Source organism: Chelmon rostratus, chromosome 4 (assembly GCF_017976325.1).
Source record: "Chelmon rostratus isolate fCheRos1 chromosome 4, fCheRos1.pri, whole genome shotgun sequence".
NCBI lineage: Eukaryota > Metazoa > Chordata > Actinopteri > Chaetodontiformes > Chaetodontidae > Chelmon > Chelmon rostratus.
The window spans coordinates 17,537,708-17,556,060 of NC_055661.1; the positions used below are offsets into that span (position 1 = coordinate 17,537,708).

Genomic DNA, 18,353 nt, shown 5'->3' on the forward strand with positions numbered 1-18,353 from the left:
CGCGAAAGCATCTTTACCGAATTTCATTTACATTTGTGCATTTGCTTGATGTTCTCATTCAACAGCTGGTGGCAGATGAGCATGAAAGCAGCCGCTGTAAATATGTGTGGTACCACACATGGCTGCAGACGCACCCACGGTGTTCTTTGCAGGGGAACAAACTTGTGCCCTTCTGGTTACAGGACCGTCTCTCTGCACTCAATTTAGCAAGGTTCCTCTGTGCTACTCAATCAGACAAACCCCTACAGTAAAGTGCACACACACACACACATGCACACACCACAGGGGAACTGACATGGCTCTGAAGGTCACTGGCTACAAAACAGCTCTGATTCCCAGAGGTTTACATGACTTTCAGACACCCTGTTCACTTTTCCACTTTCACTTTGGAAACATCAGCCACTGGGTTTTCTGCATATTATTGTGATAATCCACGTGCTGGTGTTCATCATGGGAGGGATTACTGCCATGAGGGACAACCGGCTTCAGGGAGGAGGGGAGCATTTCCACGCTTGGCATGAAAACCCCCCACAAACATACTTTGCCGTCACAGCTGCGCAGTTTGCTCAGCGTAAAGATGCGTTTGTATGTGATGTAATGCCCGTACTGTAAATGCGAGCATTACTGGATTGTGTGAGGTTTATTTTGGTGACGTGGTGGGTCCGGATGCTTGAATTATTGTGGGATATTTTCAGAAAGTAATTTCCACTGCTGTCAATCACAAAATGCCACACACACCAGTCTGAGGTTTCTCTGTCAGCGCGACAAAATCACTTTATTTGGTCCCATTAACAGATCCGCGCTCCAAACTGATGAATGCGCTGTAAGTAAATGACGCTGCTGTAATCTCATCACAGACTTCTTCACTGTAACATTTTATACAGCACAAAGTTGACGAAACTAAACCCTCAGCTTGTAAAAAAAACCCCACCCAAACAGCTAAACACCACAGAGAACCAGGCAGATTAATGTTCTTAGACCATTTGAGACATTACATTATTTGTTCCAACGAGAGAAAAAAAAGTTTTATTTGCTCAATCATGAGAGCAAACAACATGTTGGGGAAAAGTAAATGGCGTCTGGTCGGTGTTGTGTTGGCTCAAAAGGTTAATGAGGTGCGTGTTCGCTCGGAGGAGAGGAGACAACGATGCTCTTTACGGAAGAGGAGGCGTTGTATGCCCGAGGAGCCACCATAATGACACCCCTCAGATCTCATTATCAGGCTTATTGATTGGTCATGGCCACCTGCCCCTCCACCCACACACACACACACACAATCACAGATACAAAAGCAGGAAGGATGAATTTCTCACTTGCGTACAGGAGCGTTACGCATGCACAGACACATTTACACACATATCCTTTTCAGGTTAACAAGCTGGGACATTTTAGTCAACATGCCAGATATGGGCTCTCCATTCACAGCCTCCCACACACACACACTTACACACCTTTGAACAAACACACTAGGGAAAGTGACACACTCCACATCCGTAATGTACTTGCACACACCCACACAGCCACTCCACTGGGGATCAATACACACACACACACTCACTCACACACACTTATAGACCCTTTAAAATACATGGACTTTTTCAGCCCCTAATGTGAAGCTGCCATTTTGTTCCTGGAGAAAATTGCTTCAATTAAAATTAGCACAGTGATAATACATGTACGTCTGTTATCAAAGGTTTGGACACTCACCATCACTGCGCCACACACTCACTCTCATGAGATGAACCAGCAGGGAATATCTGATGTTGTTCAAAAACATGTCCGTCCTGCACTTTGTTGGCATAAATTCACATTATACACATTAAATGTATGTTGGATACTAAAATACATTGTTTCCTGCTGGACATCAAAATGCACCTTCTACCAATTATTGATGAACCACAGTCGGGAAAATCACATTAGAGCCACACAGCAGATGCAGTGGTTTAGTAACAGGTAGGTACATGTAGTGAACATGTCCTGATCTGCTTTGAACCAGAGAATTGAATAAGCTATTTCTTGGCAAAAAATAGTTCCTGGAAACAGGTTGGCAACATTCCCTCATCAATTACATAACTACTGTGGAGGTGAGTCTCTGAGGACCAAAAGAACTACAGCAATAAATCTAATTAAGGCCTCTCCTCACGCACGACCGGTCTGCCACCGCTTCCACGCTCTCCTTTCCCACCTGCCATGACACTCCAGCCCAGACCCGCTCTGCTGGGGACAGGTGAGGCGACTGGCGCCACCTGGCAGCGGGATGACAGCAGGTGGCACAGATTGTACAGATGCCACCGGTTCCCCCCACATGGACAACACATGGACTGGAAGAGCAGTTTAAAAAATGGAGGGAGGAAGGAATGAGGCGTATATATTTAGGGAGGAATGAGTGGAATGAAGACATGGAGTGGACCAGTATGGTGGAAGAACTGAGAAGATGAGAAGTACTTCACGTTAGTTTTTTGATCGCCTCCAGAGTGCTTCGAAACAGAGGTGTGAGCTCACTTCCGGTTGGAGAAATCCAAGTTTTGATGGACCTGCATGGGCTGTACTGTATGTGCCAGAGCCTGAGATGAAATAAAATCTGGGACTCATATGACTATAAACTGATGACACATGTTTTTGCTCCTTTTTAAAAACAGACTTTCGTGTGTTGCATGCATGCAAACAACATACCTGTTGCTATTTCTTGCATTAGACCCTAATGAGGTAGTCTGAGCAAAGTCTTTGAAAGTTGCTGCAGAGGAGGACGTGATGAAACAAGCAGGCATAAGATGTGCTTATTGAGCTAAATGACATAACATCTCAACAGCTCAATTAATTAATTGTCAATTAATGGCACCCCAAGGAGCACCTACTAACTGTGTGCCTGTGAGTAACATTACTGAGTTGCAGGTTTAATAATCCTGCTGTGACACACCAGTATTTGTTGAACATCCTGCAAAAATTGACCTCAGGCTGGCCGTAGCTGTTGCCTATCAGGACATATTCGGCCAGGTGCAGATGTTTTGACGACGACCGGCAGTTGTGTTATGTATTATTTATGTCTGTATTATTGTGTTGAGGGCACCTTTGTGATTGGCTGCGCGCCCTGGAGGCCGGAGTGGGTGGGGAGCTTTAAGAGCGTCAGCCTGCTCCCCGTCGTGTCTCCCGGCAAAGCGACGCTCAGCAGCAGCAGCAGCAGCGGAGGAGCTGGAGGAGGAGGAGGAGGAGAGACGAGCGCATCACAAAGTTTGAGGCTGCAGCGGACGCACGGACAGGACGCCTTATCAGGTCTGGGCGATATTCTGCGCAATATCTGCAATCACACCACTTATAATGCTGCATTTCTTTATTTTTAATCTATAGGCACAATGAAAGATACATAGATGAGCATCGGCTGTGGATTCACAGGAGACTGCGCTGCGAGATACTGTAGAGAATGACTTGCATGTCTTTTACTGCTGTTAAGATACTAAAGCCTCGTCGTCGATATTATCTGTGTTGAACTTTGGAAGTTGTCCTCTCGCTGCAGATGCTGGATCCTCTTGCAGTCCAGGCTGCCGTGTCAGAATAACTTAATGCCAAACCACTACCAGATGATCACAGGAGCCCCGCTGCCGAGGAGCGGCAACAGCCGCCTCTGGTTGTTGCTTTGGAAATAAACAGGAGTGCTGGAGATGGGGGGGCTTGATGAGGCAAACTTAGAAGTCTAATTAAATTCCAGGAGAATACCTTTAAATCTTCCAAGATTTTTTCCCCTGTTGTAAATGCCGTAGCTTATAATAAAAACATATCATGATGGTTGTCTTGTTTAAGGAGATCAAATCAGAAATAGAGAATATCACTACCTGACATGGCTACTGGGAGTCCTTTCACCAAACCTGCCTACTTTGATTTATGTGAAACCACCAGATTACCACATCATGGACCATTGTGCCATGAAATTAGGCTGCTTTGACAGCGCATGTGTGTCCAGACAGAATTCCTTCTCCTCTTTTAGCCCTGAGTAAGGCACCTCCAGGAAATGTGCACTGAATTATAGTGCTGAGATAGTGTGTATGAACCCCCCCCCATAGGTCAGTAGGACAGCACACATGCATACATCCTAAACAGATAGCAGCAGTGTGAAGGTGAATTTCATTTAGAGCTGTCACTCAGAGGGAAAAATCTAATTCTCCCGCGCTAAATGTATTTTGCTCTCTCAGGTTTGTAATTGATGCTGATAGGGGGAAAAAAGCTCCATAAGCTGCGGGTTGTCGGTGCATCACATCCTATCTGTGATCGGCTCCTGTCCGTTATTGTGTAATTTGATCCAGTTCCTGGCCGCAGAGGTGTGGGCTTTGGCCCGTCCTCCACCTTATCATTTACCCACCAGGACTGTGAAATCTGTGCCAGGCATTGAATGCAGCCTTCCTGGCTCCCTCCATCCGTATATTCTCACGTTACAGTGACAATTGCTGAATAATTAACCACGTCTTGTTAACAGTAATGAGTTTTTTGGTATCTGGAATCTGGATGGAGGTTGTCAAGCAGAGGACAGAGGTCCAGTGCTGCTCTTAGACCCAGTTTGATCTTTAAGATTAGAAGGTAAGGGATACCCTGAGTGGAGAGCTGGTCGACTCCCTGTGCTTGAATGAAAAGTAACAGGAATGCTCATCAAAGTCTGTACAGTATGTTGCTGAAGGCTCAATTCCGATATGGTTAAGTAGCTGCACTCTGTGTTCTCCTATTAATGAGTTTCTATTGAAACAACACTGCGAAAGACAGACTTCATTAGGGGTTTTGATGAAGTCTGTCCTTTATTTCCTGTTACTCCAAATCAAACATTGGCCTCTGGTGGGCGACTCACTACAAATGCATGCTGTGCATTATAACATTCAAACCCACAGAACTTTATTCTAAACTGCAAAGTTCACAATAATCCCACATCTTCTAAGATATGAAACATGTCTGTCTGAATTTTGGGCAAATATGCATGAAATGAGACAAAATGAGAAAATCTAGTAGATCTACAGTTAATTGAATGGTCTTTGGTTTAAATCTTCTCTCAGCTGAAACATATGTGATACTGTCACACAGAAGCAATACGAAATCATCCGCAGCTACTTTACGTTATTGACCACTCTCGGTTTACCACTTCTGATAAATGCACAGCTCACTACGGTAACGCTGATCGGCAGGAAGCTGCCGGTGTCATCGTGTAATGACCTGTAATGAGAGGAGAGATGGAAAAGAAAGAGAAAACCCGAGTGGGTTTACCCACAAAGCCCTCCTGACACCCCCGTCAGGATGTACAGTATTACAGGGAGCACATTAGTGAATCAGGTTCTCCTCCACACAGCTGTCTCACTGTGTCGCTGCCAGTCTGTGTTTTTACTTTTGATGCCTTCTATCATTTGTTCTCTGTTGCTTTGCTACAGCTGTTCAGGCCTTGTTCGAAAGCAGCTGAGTGAGGAGGTGAAGCCTCTCCTGCGTCCTTCTCCTGAATTTCATGCTGTGATGCGGTTCAGTTCTGAAATGACTTGTTCACCCTGCAGCACGGAGCAAGAGATCGCCTGAGCAGGTGGTGCCACTTCAGTGTATCGCCCCTGAAATAATAGCAATGTCACACTGAGCGTGATTCAATTTGGCTGTATGTAATGTGGCACACACACGGTCATAGACATCCAATTTGCCGTGCGGTGAAGAGCCACCTCCTGCACCAGCAGGAAGGTGGAGCGGCTTCCGTGGAAAATGAGTTGCGTCTCGGTCCGGCGGAGACGTCGTGGGTCTTCAACCCTGACGAGTGAGAGTGAGGCGATCCTCCAAGATGTGGCGGTTTTGATTTCCTGTTGAAGATGAGCCATCAAATATTCATCAAGCCCATAATCTATAGCCCTTTGATAACCGACACAAGGCCCAGGATTTATTGTCCCCGCTCGATCTCAGAGCAGACCCCAGAGCAGCTCACAGTCCATTAACTCATCTGGAAATACTAGAGGAGAGCCAGTTCTCTTATTGCAATGAAATCTGCTGATTAAAAGTAAAGTGTGCTCTCCTTTCTTCTGCCCCAGATGTGTTTGGTCTTTTGGTGTGTGAAGCCTTAAGGCCCCCCCATCACCACCACCCCCTCCTCTCCCCACTGTGAGCTCAGTAATTAAATCAGCTGAACAGACTACCTTCACTCCAGCAAGGTGATATGTCCGTGTCTTTGTGATGACTTTTCTTCTGTGTTTTAATCTGTGCTTAAGAGTCCAACTGGTGGCTTCGACTGTCTGTGTGGGATCAGAGCACTGATCAGCGCCCTGCTGAGCAAAGTTATTTCAGCTTCGCTGTTTGAATCAGCACTTTGCCATTGTGAGTATTTAAAGCTCCTCGCTGTCCTAAAAGCCGGGCAGGACGTCGCACCCTGATATTGTGCTCTCGCGGTGGGTGTGGGCCGTGTGTGTTTTCGCGCCGCTGACTGAAAAGCATTGTCTTACATCCTGACGTCTCGACTCGTTTCCTTTAACCGTCTTGCAACAAAGTTTCTTTTGTTGTTGAAATGCTGACTCTGAGCTCTGCCACCTTGGCTTCGAGCGAGCGTTGTGTGGGCAGGGCATGTAATATATATGGCCTTCATCGTGGCTCGCTGGCACAGGCTCTACTCTGTCCCCCTGGACTTGACAGAATGGCTGCCTGATGGAAGGAAAGTGCTGTCCTCTGACTTTAAGACTGCTGACATCTCCATACTGCACCTAACACTTACATCCTCCGAATCTCATCTCTCTCTTTTTTTCTCTTCCTCTTACCTCCGCATGTGTCTGATTGATGCCACCCGACCCTCTGCCCTCCCCGGGTGGCCGCGGACCCCTGCTCTGTCTGAACGCAGACGTGAATCATAGGGATTACCGCTCTGCTCGCCACCTTTCTCTCGCTCTGTCTACGCTTCCCTTCCTCATTCTCTTACCTCATCTTTCATCCTCTCACCTTGCCGCCCGGTCGTCCCGGCGGTGTGTTGCTCTGTTAGCCATCGTGATAGCAGCAGGGGGTCCTTTCAAAGTGGGTTAGTTTTGCCATGTCATCTGCTCTCATGCTGACACTCTGTCTGTCTTCTCTAGTGCCCTTTATTTCAAAATTAATACAGAATCATCCTTTCCATGAAACCTTTCCTTCAGTTTCTGACTCACTCATCATCATCATCATCATCACACCATCCACCCACTCCTGACCCATCACCACTTGTGGACTTGTAAACCCTTCATCCGCGTCATTGAGTGAATATTTTATGCCTGTGATTTATGAATTAAAAGTAGGATGTAGGTGGCTGAGATTGGGCTGACATTTATTCACCCTGACTGCTGGGATTTTTGGAGAAAAAAGGAGGCTGCCGGGGGAAGCAAGTGATGGCAGAGGGATTGATGGAAATGATGGTCAGATATGACAGAGCTGATTAAGGTGGTGAACGGGCAGGAAAGGTGGTTTCTTTTGCTGCCTGTCAGCATGCCAGCAGCAGTCGGTTAGATGTCTGCAAGCGGCAAATATGTTTCAGGACTCTCTTGCCTTTGAGTCAGCCCCCGAGGCGCTCATGAGAGGAAGAAAATCACCTTCACAGACTCATGACTGGGTGACATAAAATTCACAAATAGATCGGCTCGGTGAGTGTGTGCATTTAGTCTTTTTTATTGTTTTTTATTTTATTGCCATTATTATTTTTTGTGACACTTTATTGAACCAGGCGCAGCAGACCCAGTGAATATTAGCTGAGATATTCTCAGGTTTCAAATAAAGGTCTTTTGATCTTGTGAAACGATGCCCAGAAATGACTTCAAACCTGTGCTTTTTATATCACTTTTTGTGACAGGAGAAATTATTTCAACATTTAGGTGACATGAAATAAATTGAGCTATAAAGATTTTTATTGGTCTCTCGGTATAAATTTAAAGCAGGAAGGTGTTTGTAAAAATCAATACTCCACACTCATATTTGAGCCTGTAGATCTCAACATTGTGCCTTTGTTTTAGTTCTGCACAAAGAGCTCTGCATACAGGAGACCAGATATGCACAAATATGCAGAAGATACTGCATCTTATATCTGCCAGACACCTATATAATGCACCTGAGTGTGTATACATGCATACACTGTACATAAATCCCCCACTGTGTGTATATAAAGTAGCTTGCTACAGTAAATTATTATTCCCGCACTCTTTGCACCATTTGTATCCTCCTTGCAGTCATGGTTTCTCTATACAGACATTCGTGTTGTTGCTCATGTTGTTAAAGCTGATTGGGATTCTGAAGCATCAGAGAAATTCAAATGTAATATCACTGCAGAGAAACACGGGAGCGAAAGACACGACGCTGCTGAGCACACACCATGTTATGAGTCAGTGGTCTGCTCCCATCAGAGACGTATGCACTCATGACTGTATGAGTCGTCACAGGATGGGTGTTGGCTGCACGTCTTTCTATGTGCAATGTGTCTCTGTGGGTGTTCTGCACGCCGGCAAATGAATTCCCCGTGTCCCTGTGTGGCATCCCACCGCTCCCCCGCTATTCCTTACGATTTGGAAAAATGACGTTTTTAATAGTCAAGCTGAGTTTTTCATGTTAGCTCATCATGCCATTCAAACTTGCCTTTGTTAGAGTTTCCACTGTTCCAGTAATCGCCAGCTCTGATTTGGTAGAAATAAACGTTAAATTCGCTGACTTAGATGTGAAAGTGTTTTGGATTGTTTGTGCTACAGGGCTGGCTGAACAGAGTCTGTCACTGAGCAGTGGCTCGCTCACATTGTTTGGAGAAAAAATGTTAAACTAGCCAAATATTCACCCCTAAAAGCCAATCAGCGATCGCCAATATATTCATCCAATCACCCAACCATGTATCATGAAAAATGTAAGTCTAATGGTGAAGTCCTAACAGAAGTTACCTCAGGGCAGTCTTCATATAGCGCAGGTCTAGACCGTCCTCTTTCTAATATTTATGATCTGCACCAGGACGTCCAGCGTCCAGCCCGGCCCCTCCACAGAGATACAGAGGTTACTCCCTCAGAGCGCTCCCCTGGCGGCAGGCAGACACAGCGGCGCTTCAGGCTGTCAGGGAGAGTGACACGAACAACCAGGAGAGAGGACGGGCCAGATTGGACACTAAATAGAGGCGAACCTCTCCCCCTCTTCCTCTTCCTCCTCCTCCTCTGGAGATCTGATCCCGCTTGGCATTGTTTAGGAGGGGGGGGGCGACGTGCAGTCCGCCATGCGGCAGATGACCCTATCAGAGGAGACGTCCCGCTTAGCAGCTGTATCTAAATCAGGCCTCGTTGTGTTTAGGTGAAACAGAAAGCTCGTCTTGTACAAAATGAATACTGATCTGGAATCCTGAATACTTTGAATATTGATGCGGGAGTGACCTTGAAAACCCTAAATATGCTGATAGAGAAAATAGACTGTGTGTTCATTTGGGCTGGTGATAAAATGATAGATTGTAGGCAGCTTGGAAGATGGAATTGCTCAGCTGCATTGAGAATCACAAAGGGCTTGTTTTTTTCCCCTTTTTGCTCCCTCATCTGTGTACAACAGATTCGTCCATTCGTTTTCCCCTCCGTGTCGCCATCCCTCGTTCATTTCTCCTGGTTCACTACAATATAAGTTTGTCTGTGAGCCGATGTCAACACTTCCCCACAGTTGCTGACCGCTTTTCTCTTGGCGGTAAGATCCATACTTCAAACTGATGAGGGGTGAGCCGTGGGAAAGGACACGCGTTTATGGCAATGGACGGGTTCTTGCGGAATGCATCGATATAAAGTGCTTTGCCCTCTCTGTTGTGTCGCTTGTACCTTTTTTGTTTTAAAAGGTCAGCAGTCTTGAGTGCTTTCCACTCTCCCTGCACTGCACTTCTCATTTGCATGTACGCTCGGGGAAAGAACAGGGCGCTCTCTCCCTCGGCGTGTCTTTATATCTGCCTCTCACGCACAAATACACACCTTTTTATACACGAATGGGTGTGTGCGGGGAGTCCGATGGCTGGCTGGTGTTGGAACAGCAGAATATTTAATTGCCCAACTTTATCACCATTACTGTAGCGACTGAGTGTCTGCCAGCCTAATTATGACGGGGGCTATCTGAGGAGCTGGCTGGTCGTGAGCTGAGCCGCTAGCCAAGTGTAAAGAGAAATGACTCCACAGACACTTTGTCTCTCGCAGGTGCTAAAAATACCTGTAAGGCGCACCTGTTTTGGTCTGTAAGTTTGAGTGTGTGCGTCTGAATAGCTTCGTTTGCGAGATGTATTAAAAAGTAAAAGTTAAGCTACAGCTAGTGTTAAATAAAGTTGGCGTTTGGAGTTTGTTGTGGCGCCCAGCTCAAGGTGACCTGGTCCCAGTCATGCTCATTCGATTGACGCCCACCATCATTGCAACAAGAAAATCAAACATGTCAATAAAGCTGAATGGTGGATGGTGTCGATACATTCTCACCGAGCCCCCTCCCATCATTTAACAAAGAGTGCGTGTGTGTGTGTGCGCATGCGCTCCTCTGGATGCTGCATGTTTGTTTTGACGTGAAGGGGGATGCCCACGTGAGCACGTGATCTCGTGCAGCTCCCCTTTGCCTTTTCTTCAGGTCCACTTTATCTTTATAAGCAGCAAATTGGAAAGGGTTAATTCAATTCCCAGCAGGCTGTGGCTGAGACTGGGAACATTTACCATCTCTCTCTCTCTCTCTCTCTTTCTTTTGCTCTTGCCACTTGTTCTGTCTCTCTCTTCTCCCTTTCTCATTGTTTCTAAAGTCTAATTACTTTTAGAGAGTGGCTTTACTCGGGCTATCAATAATGGCAAATCAAGGATGTCTGCGCTGAACCCCGCAGAGACTGGCCTGGTTGGCTATCTGTGTGTCGAAAGTGGAGGACAGTGGTGGTCCGTGTGGTTTTTCCTGTTGAAGAGATCATGCTTGTCCTTGTTTTGATGTGAAATTCATGACATTTGTGTGTTTGCATGAGAGAGGAGAGCCGGAGAGAGCAGACCCCGAAAAAGTGTCAGCAAAACAGGCAGCGAGGCCATCTGGCAAAGACCCAAAGCTGCATGTTTTGTGTCTTTGCAATTGCCTCAAAAATCATAATGTTGGACAGCAACAGAAGAAAAACATCCATCCCACCCATACCGATGAATGCTGCATCACAGATTTGCCCAGATGCAGCTCTGATGTCAAATATAATCACTGCTGGAAAATGTCAAATGAGCATTCAAGCCTATGTGCCATTTGGGAGCCACAGGAACATTTTTTTCATACTTTTCTCCAAATCCCCCTATTTAGCATTTCTAAGTAGCATATAAAGGTGTAATACAGTACGCTGTAAGCAGATATAAGCAGTTAAAACATTTAATTTGCCGCCTGTGGGCACCCATAACACAGATCATCAAGTAATTATATATAATATGTCTTGGTAGGACAAATACTGTAAATTAATGAACACTTAAAATGTCCTTCTAACTAGACTTTAGTGTTTTTATGAAAAGTTTAATGCTTATAAAAACTAAAAAGGGTCAGTTAAAGTAAAGTGTCACCAAAGTTTTCAGCTCTCTGCTGAAGCTGTATAATAATTGAACTGCAGATCAAAGGGTGTAAAGCACTGAAACTGTGTGTGTGTGTGTGTGTGTGTGTGTGTGTGTGTGTGTGTGTGTGTGCGTGCGTGCACACAGTGTGTGAGAGGTGACACCCTGGTCACCTGAGAGGTAACTAAATTATTTTCAGCTGTCTTCATTTCATTTACCCTGATGAGTTCTGTCAGCGTTAGCTTGACCGATGCCTCTGTGAGGAAGTGATGAAAGTGGTGCCGCGTGTGTGCTCGTGCAAGTGTGTGTGTGTGTGTGTGTTTGTGTGTGTATACTATATGTAAGCGAATGAGCTGAAGTGCGCCTATGTTTGCATCCATTCCTTTGTGTGTGCATGTGTGTGTTTTTGAATGTGAATGAGTTCTGGTGCAGCTGAATGCACGTGTGTGTGTGTGCACGCATGTGTGTGTGTGAGAGATGTGTCCATTTAAGGGCTTTTCGATGAAGACTGACGAGTGTCCGCTTCGCTTCCCTTCATCTCAGGGGTCTCGCCGGTGCTTTGAGGAAGTGTCCTGGAGGAGGAATGGAGTGGGCGAGAACTAATGCGAGTCGAGCGAGACGAGGCTGATGGACAGTGTGTGTGTGTGTGTGTGTGTGTGTGCGTGTGTGTGCGTGTGTGTGTGCGTGTGTGTGTGTGTGTGTGAGGCTGATGGAGGGTGATGGTGGGAGTGAGACTTAACGAGGAGGAAAATAAGCTGAGCAATCTCTGTCTGTCCTCCCCTCCACCTCCCAATGACTTATTCACACACACACACACACACACACAGAGAATAAAAAACTGTCTGACCACTGACTGTAAAAAAAAAGCTTGTTGCAAAGGTGTGAAATACAGTATCTTTGCCATTTTAGGCTCCTTTTTGTCGACCACTCTGTGTACAATATGTTTTACCCTCAAAGCTGTTTGCTTAAAAAAATCAATATGCTGTATGCAGAAGTAATGGTACACCTGTTATTGTGTAATATGAGAAATTTCACCAATTCAAGAGGAACAGATTCTTTCTCTCTCTCCTCATGAAGTCCAATCCTTCTCTTTCTTAGTCTATTTATCATCCTCTCTCTCTCAGTGATGAGTTAGCGAGAGATAATGGAGAAGGGAATAATTACAGGGTGGGTATGGCTCAGACGAGGAGGTCATGCGTGGACCTTTTACCAGTGGAAATCGTCCCTGTGTGTGGGTTTCAGCCACTGTGTTCCTATTTATAATTGTTTTTTGTGTGTGTGTGTGTGTGTGGCCACTTCTGTGGTATATGTGTGTGTGTGTGTGTGTGTGTGTGAGTGGGACACAGCAGGGTTAGTCTGCATCCCCATTTTTCCTGTGCAGTGGCCATCCGTCCTGGTTTGGTGTTGTGGCACTGAGTACGAAGAGCAGCCAATGATTGCTATATTTGGTCAGATTCTTAGTCTTGTACCGATTTGATCAAACAGCCTCTGATCTGATTCATAACTTTGCTCTTTTCAAAAGCCCCACACATCCATGGTTCACCCCACTTATTGCCTGATTAGACCTCTTCTGCGTCTGTGTCTGACTGGCATTTCTCTGACCGCCTGTTGAAGGTAATTGATGAAGGATTCATCCATTACTGTTTGTAAAGACAACATTCCAACCTGCTCAACGCCGCCGAATGTGCATTGCTTGTAGGCACACTGCAAGCTACCAATGTAGGAATGTTACATGTGTGGTCATGCTAACTAAGCTAACTGCCACCAGCGACCTGTCCAACAGAAAACAGGCCAACTCTGCAACACCCCCATAATGCAACGCATTGCTTTTTAAAAACAGGAAGATGAATGTTGTGCTGCTTGTTGGCTACCTTCAAAAACATGTCAAAATGTCTTTTCCAGCATGTAGCTCCAACCTCAACCTGACCAGAAGTGTAATTAGCTTAATAAGTCTAATTAGCCACACCTGTGTGAGTGTGCAGGGTCTTTAACTTTATTTTATTAGCATGCTACATTAGACACTGATGCAGCTGTAGAATTTGCAGTGATGCAAATGGATCCTGGGTCTCCTGGTGCTGCTGGGGCTGACTGACATTTCCATTGATCAGTTTTACAAAGGTCTGGCTTATCTTAAACAAACCTCACGACAGATCAGCAAGTAGCAGGTCACTCTTAATGCCACTGGCAACGTTACAAGTAAAAAGAACCGTGTTAGAGGATTATCACACAGCGTGATCCCTAACGAGCCAGTAAATTAGGCGTGAGTCGTTAGCTTGGTCTCAAAACTCTGAATATGAAAGTGTGACATCAGTGATGACAGGATGCATTTCTGATCTGGAGCTGCAGATGTGTGACAGCGTCCGTCATAATGTCCTTGAAAACAGTTTCAAGGTTTTCTCATCTATTTTTGGGTTTTGCAGCGAGCTGGAACACACACACACACACACACGCACACACACACACACACACACACACACACACACACAGCAGGTCTGTTTGTACACACACAGAAGTGCACACTCATTCACAGTGTGAGTGCCACCTCCCAGGTGTGTCGTCCTGCTGCCAGCCTGAGTCTGGTGCACCAACCACCCTGGAGACACAGGCTGATGAAGTAACAGATAGAAAACCTTTGAACTGAGAGCGACGGAGAGGGAGCGAGGAGGGGGGAGAGTATGGAAAAGGCATTTTGCCATGGTCACGCAGAGGAAAGTCAGCCCGGTTTGTGCCAGCGAACCTCTCGTCTCTCCTCTGTACTGCCGCCCGTTCACCACAGGAGCGTCTGCTCTGTTCATCCATCTTTACTCCTCTATCGATGTTCATAATTTGCTTTTCATCCCCTTCTGTTTTCCGCCCATCCTGCCTTCCTGTTTCTAGCAGGATACAGCCAATCTTTTTAAGCTCTCGTTGTTCCATAATTCTCTCTCCGCAGGGACAATAACTAAGTCACTGTAAATTTACCATAGATTCAAATTTAGCTTAATCTCTGCACCTCTGTCGTTCTTTCACACATTAACCAAAGATTTACAAGCACCTTCTACTACTGTCTCTCCCTGTTCCTCTCCTCGTCCCACACACACACACACACACACACACACACACACACACACACACACACACACACACAGCTCTTCATATCTCTCAGTATGGCGTTTGTGGAAGCAAACAGCCCAGTCACCGCTCTATTCAGACGGGTGAGCAGGTAAAAATGGTTTGTGTGTCGTGTGTCCTCAACGATTGGAAACCCGGCCCGCCGCAGGAGACGGAATTTTAGATTATTAATGAGGCCCCACAACACTTTGTCTTTTCCTCCATCATGTGAGCAAATGAATGACGGGGGTCAACAAGTGAACAAATGGCCCACTGTAACAGTGCACCGACAGACGAGGCTGATGTAATGTAGTATCACTGTTTATAATCGTGCATTCATTACCGCTAATGTGGCCATAATGACACCATAATCAGCTTGCTAATTGAGTGTCGTTACAGGGGATGCTGGTGCTGCGCTCTGCCCGTAATGTCACTGTCACTGTTACTTATTGAGCAAAGGGCGATAATAATCGCATTGTATGATGAAAAGAGGAAGGAATGACTTAATCTGCACCTCATGGTCCACATTAGAAACAATCAGCCCTAATGGAAAAGATGTGTGATGTTTTATTTTAAGGGATTTGTGAGCTGATGTTATATTGTGCAGATGAAAAATCCTTATTAAAGCTTTATTAGTGACATTTTTGAGCCATCACCTCAATGCTTTTCTAACCAAGGGGCCTTTTGTTCTTTCAGGTGGCGAGTTAAAAGGAGCTGCGGTCGCTCGCTGGGAACTGGGAACGTCCGACGACACCACGCCGGGTAAAGACCCTCTGAAGACCGCCGGATCGAACCGATTTTGCATTCAATAGCCTGAAAATCAAACTGGATGAAGCAGCTTTTCATTGACGACAATTCCCCAAACGCAACCTCACCTTCTCAGAACCTTCTCGCTCATTTCACACCTCTTGTCGCGGCTCTGTGTTTGAAGAGATTCCCCCAACTTGTTTGAACACTTGACAGCTCTGACCCACTTATCACGCTCCTGTCAGCAGAAGGGAAAACGCTGCATTTAGCAGGCGGCGTCAGCACTGTTTTACATTCAAGGCCACTGATCCGCTGACCTCCTGATCTAATTAGCCGCACATGTGCTCGCGCGCAGACACACACCTGCTGTCGCTGGCCCCCGCGGATGCTTCCAACAGTCTCGTGTTTGTGACACCTGGCTCACGCTCTTTAACAGCTATATACCCGATTGTGTGTCAGAGGTCCATCTGCACGCTATTAACTCCCATCGAGAGCACCGACCTTGACTGTGATCAGACGCGTGTTTGTGTGTTTGCGTCGGCGGGAGGCCGTGTCACATCCTGTCTGCTCTGGTTGAGAGTGAGAATGGGAGCCAGTGTGGCAGAGCAGCCCTGATAAATACTCTAAAAACAAAACCGCCTGAGGGGCCGCCGCTCCAATCAGAAAGCCATAGAGCTTCATTACACCATTTAGTCAGTTCCTCAAAACGCCTGACATTTAAAAGTAGCCCATACTAATTGAAAAGTGTGTGCGTATGTGTCTGACACATTGTCAGAGCAGATTAGGGCCAGGCCTTTCTGGGTCATGTCACTTTGACTGACCTAGATTTGACTAAGTAAACTGTATATGAAAGTCCTGCTGTGATCAGAATACGTCACACTTTCTCACCTGGAGGTTATCTGCTAGCTTCTTATTTAGCCTACATGCTCTTCACCCAGCAACCAGAGTCTGCAACATAAAACATATAAACTGCCTTCTTAGTAAGCCTCGCAATCGCGCTCCCAATCTCGGCCTCTCCTTCTGCATCACCCCTCATGAACACCTTCCCTCCCTTCCCCGCACCTCCTCCCAATACACCAACCATCCAGTCAGTGTGTAAGCTCTGCCTTCGGGCCCCGTGGAGGATGAACGATGTGCCCACACTTGACTACGAGTTGCTGCTGTCCCCGGCCAGCTCCTCTCTCCCTGGTAGCCCTGGCGGTGGCAGCAGCAGCCCCCCTCTGGCCTTGGTTGGGGTGGACAATGAGCAGCGTACCGCCTTGGCCTTCGTAGGCCTCCTCATGCTCTTCCTGGTCTTCCTGCTGGTCAGGTGCTTCAGGATCCTGCTGGACCCCTACAGCCGCATGCCTGCATCATCCTGGACTGACCACAAGGAGGGGCTGGAGAGGGGCCAGTTTGATTATGCTCTGGTGTAGGGTGATATGTAAAGAAGGGGCGAAAAGGCAGATATTTCATTGCACATAGACAGAATCTTTAAGAGCATCGACTAATTTAGATGTGGGAACGGACTGTACCAATGCATAATACTGTGAATGCACTGTAAGAGGGGGGTTTACCTGATGTTGGCATATACCTAGTGTGTATCACTGTATTGCAGCCTGTGTACTGGTGTAAATATAAGGCTGCAGGATGCAACCATAAAAAATCTGGTTCAACAACAGGCACGCAGAGAACTGGAATCCCTGTGAGCGGAACACTCGTCCAAACCCAGATGTGGAACGAGGAAGGACAGAAATAATGAGCTGCACAGCTGCCTTAACCTGACCTACTGTACTAGTCGATCATGCTAACACATCACTTCACCTTAGGGCTAGGTTTTCCGAGCTCCAGAGCTTATCGGCATGAATACACAATATGATTTTTGGAAAGATTCCCTCACGTCACAGGTTCTAACCACAGAACTGAATGGAAGGAGTTTACACTTAAAGCAGATGCCCCTTTAATGAACCAATGTCCACTGTAAAGCGTCCAAGTGCTGATCCAGGAGCACCATGTTTTTTTGATTTTGGACACTGATCCTCGAGCAGCACTTCAGTTTCAGATGCTTTTTAAGGCCCCAGCAGGTAGTTTGTGTCACCATAAAATTTTGCCTGTGTATGTTTTGTGTGTTACTGTGTCTATAACTGAGAAGCCATATTGAAACAGTATAATCTCTTATTACTGCAAGTAGAGTTTATGTTCTCTGGTTGTGTCCTTTGCTTTAGTCAGCCTGCCAAGTGTGGTGGTGAAGCAAACAGCAACCTTTAGGCAAAAGAAAGCTTTATTTTTCTATTCTTGACTCAAGTTTGGGAGTCTCCTTTTTGCTATCTTTCTGTCCTCTTCCTCTTACTGTATCAACCTTTAGACTGTGGATTTTTAAGGTAGTCATGCAGCCAAGTCTTAGACGGCAAAGCAGGTCGCTTTGCTTTTTTTTGTGTGTTTTTTAATTACATATTTTTCTGACTATCTGCTTTGTTTTTGATACACTGGGTTGAATCAGTGAAAATATATACATAAAAAAACAAAACAAAGGATTTTCTTCTTCAATTTCTCTTCTGAATTTCCACTGATAGCTGGACTGCGTGGAAAGTCCACATTGTTCATGTTGGAAATCAAATAAAAGGATTACTACTTATCTGCCACCCTGTGTCGCTTTTGTTGGCCGTGGACGCTTGTACACGAGTGTGAGACAAAAGGAAAACTCAGGACGCGAGACGTAAAAATATAACCCACAATACTTTATTGCCATTAATGTCACTGGACAAAAGTTTACAATATTATGTGAATCACTCTAATTTTACAGACTGCCATTCGGTGTCATAAATCTTTGGTTTCCGTCTTCGCACAAAGACGATGATCATTCAGGATATTAAAAGACGTCCCATGATGGCTGATTGATTGATTGATCCTCAGCTAGTCGATGTGGTGTGACTGGATGATTGTCGTTTCAGCTTTCAGCTGGACTCTGGTATCAACAGGTGTCAGGCTTATGGTGAACATCTGAACAACTGCAACAGGCTCAACATTTCCTACAAAGCACATATTTCAACACAG

General features: G+C 45.9%; 1 protein-coding gene across 2 annotated transcripts; it reads left to right on the forward strand.

Annotated features, from left to right (window-relative positions):
- Window positions 1–3,154: 3,154 nt before the first annotated feature.
- On the forward strand, window positions 3,155–17,886 carry LOC121605669 (cortexin-1-like). 2 transcript variants are annotated; one of them, XM_041935694.1, is made up of 2 exons: window positions 3,155–3,270; window positions 15,270–17,886. In XM_041935694.1, the coding sequence occupies exon 2, from the start codon at window positions 16,355–16,357 to the stop codon at window positions 16,733–16,735; it is 381 nt and encodes a 126-aa protein (XP_041791628.1). In that variant the 5' UTR covers window positions 3,155–3,270; window positions 15,270–16,354; the 3' UTR covers window positions 16,736–17,886. The 2 variants fall into 2 exon arrangements, with proteins under 2 accessions (XP_041791628.1, XP_041791629.1); XM_041935695.1 differs by lacking the exon at window positions 3,155–3,270 and adding an exon at window positions 7,461–7,595.
- Window positions 17,887–18,353: the final 467 nt, after the last annotated feature.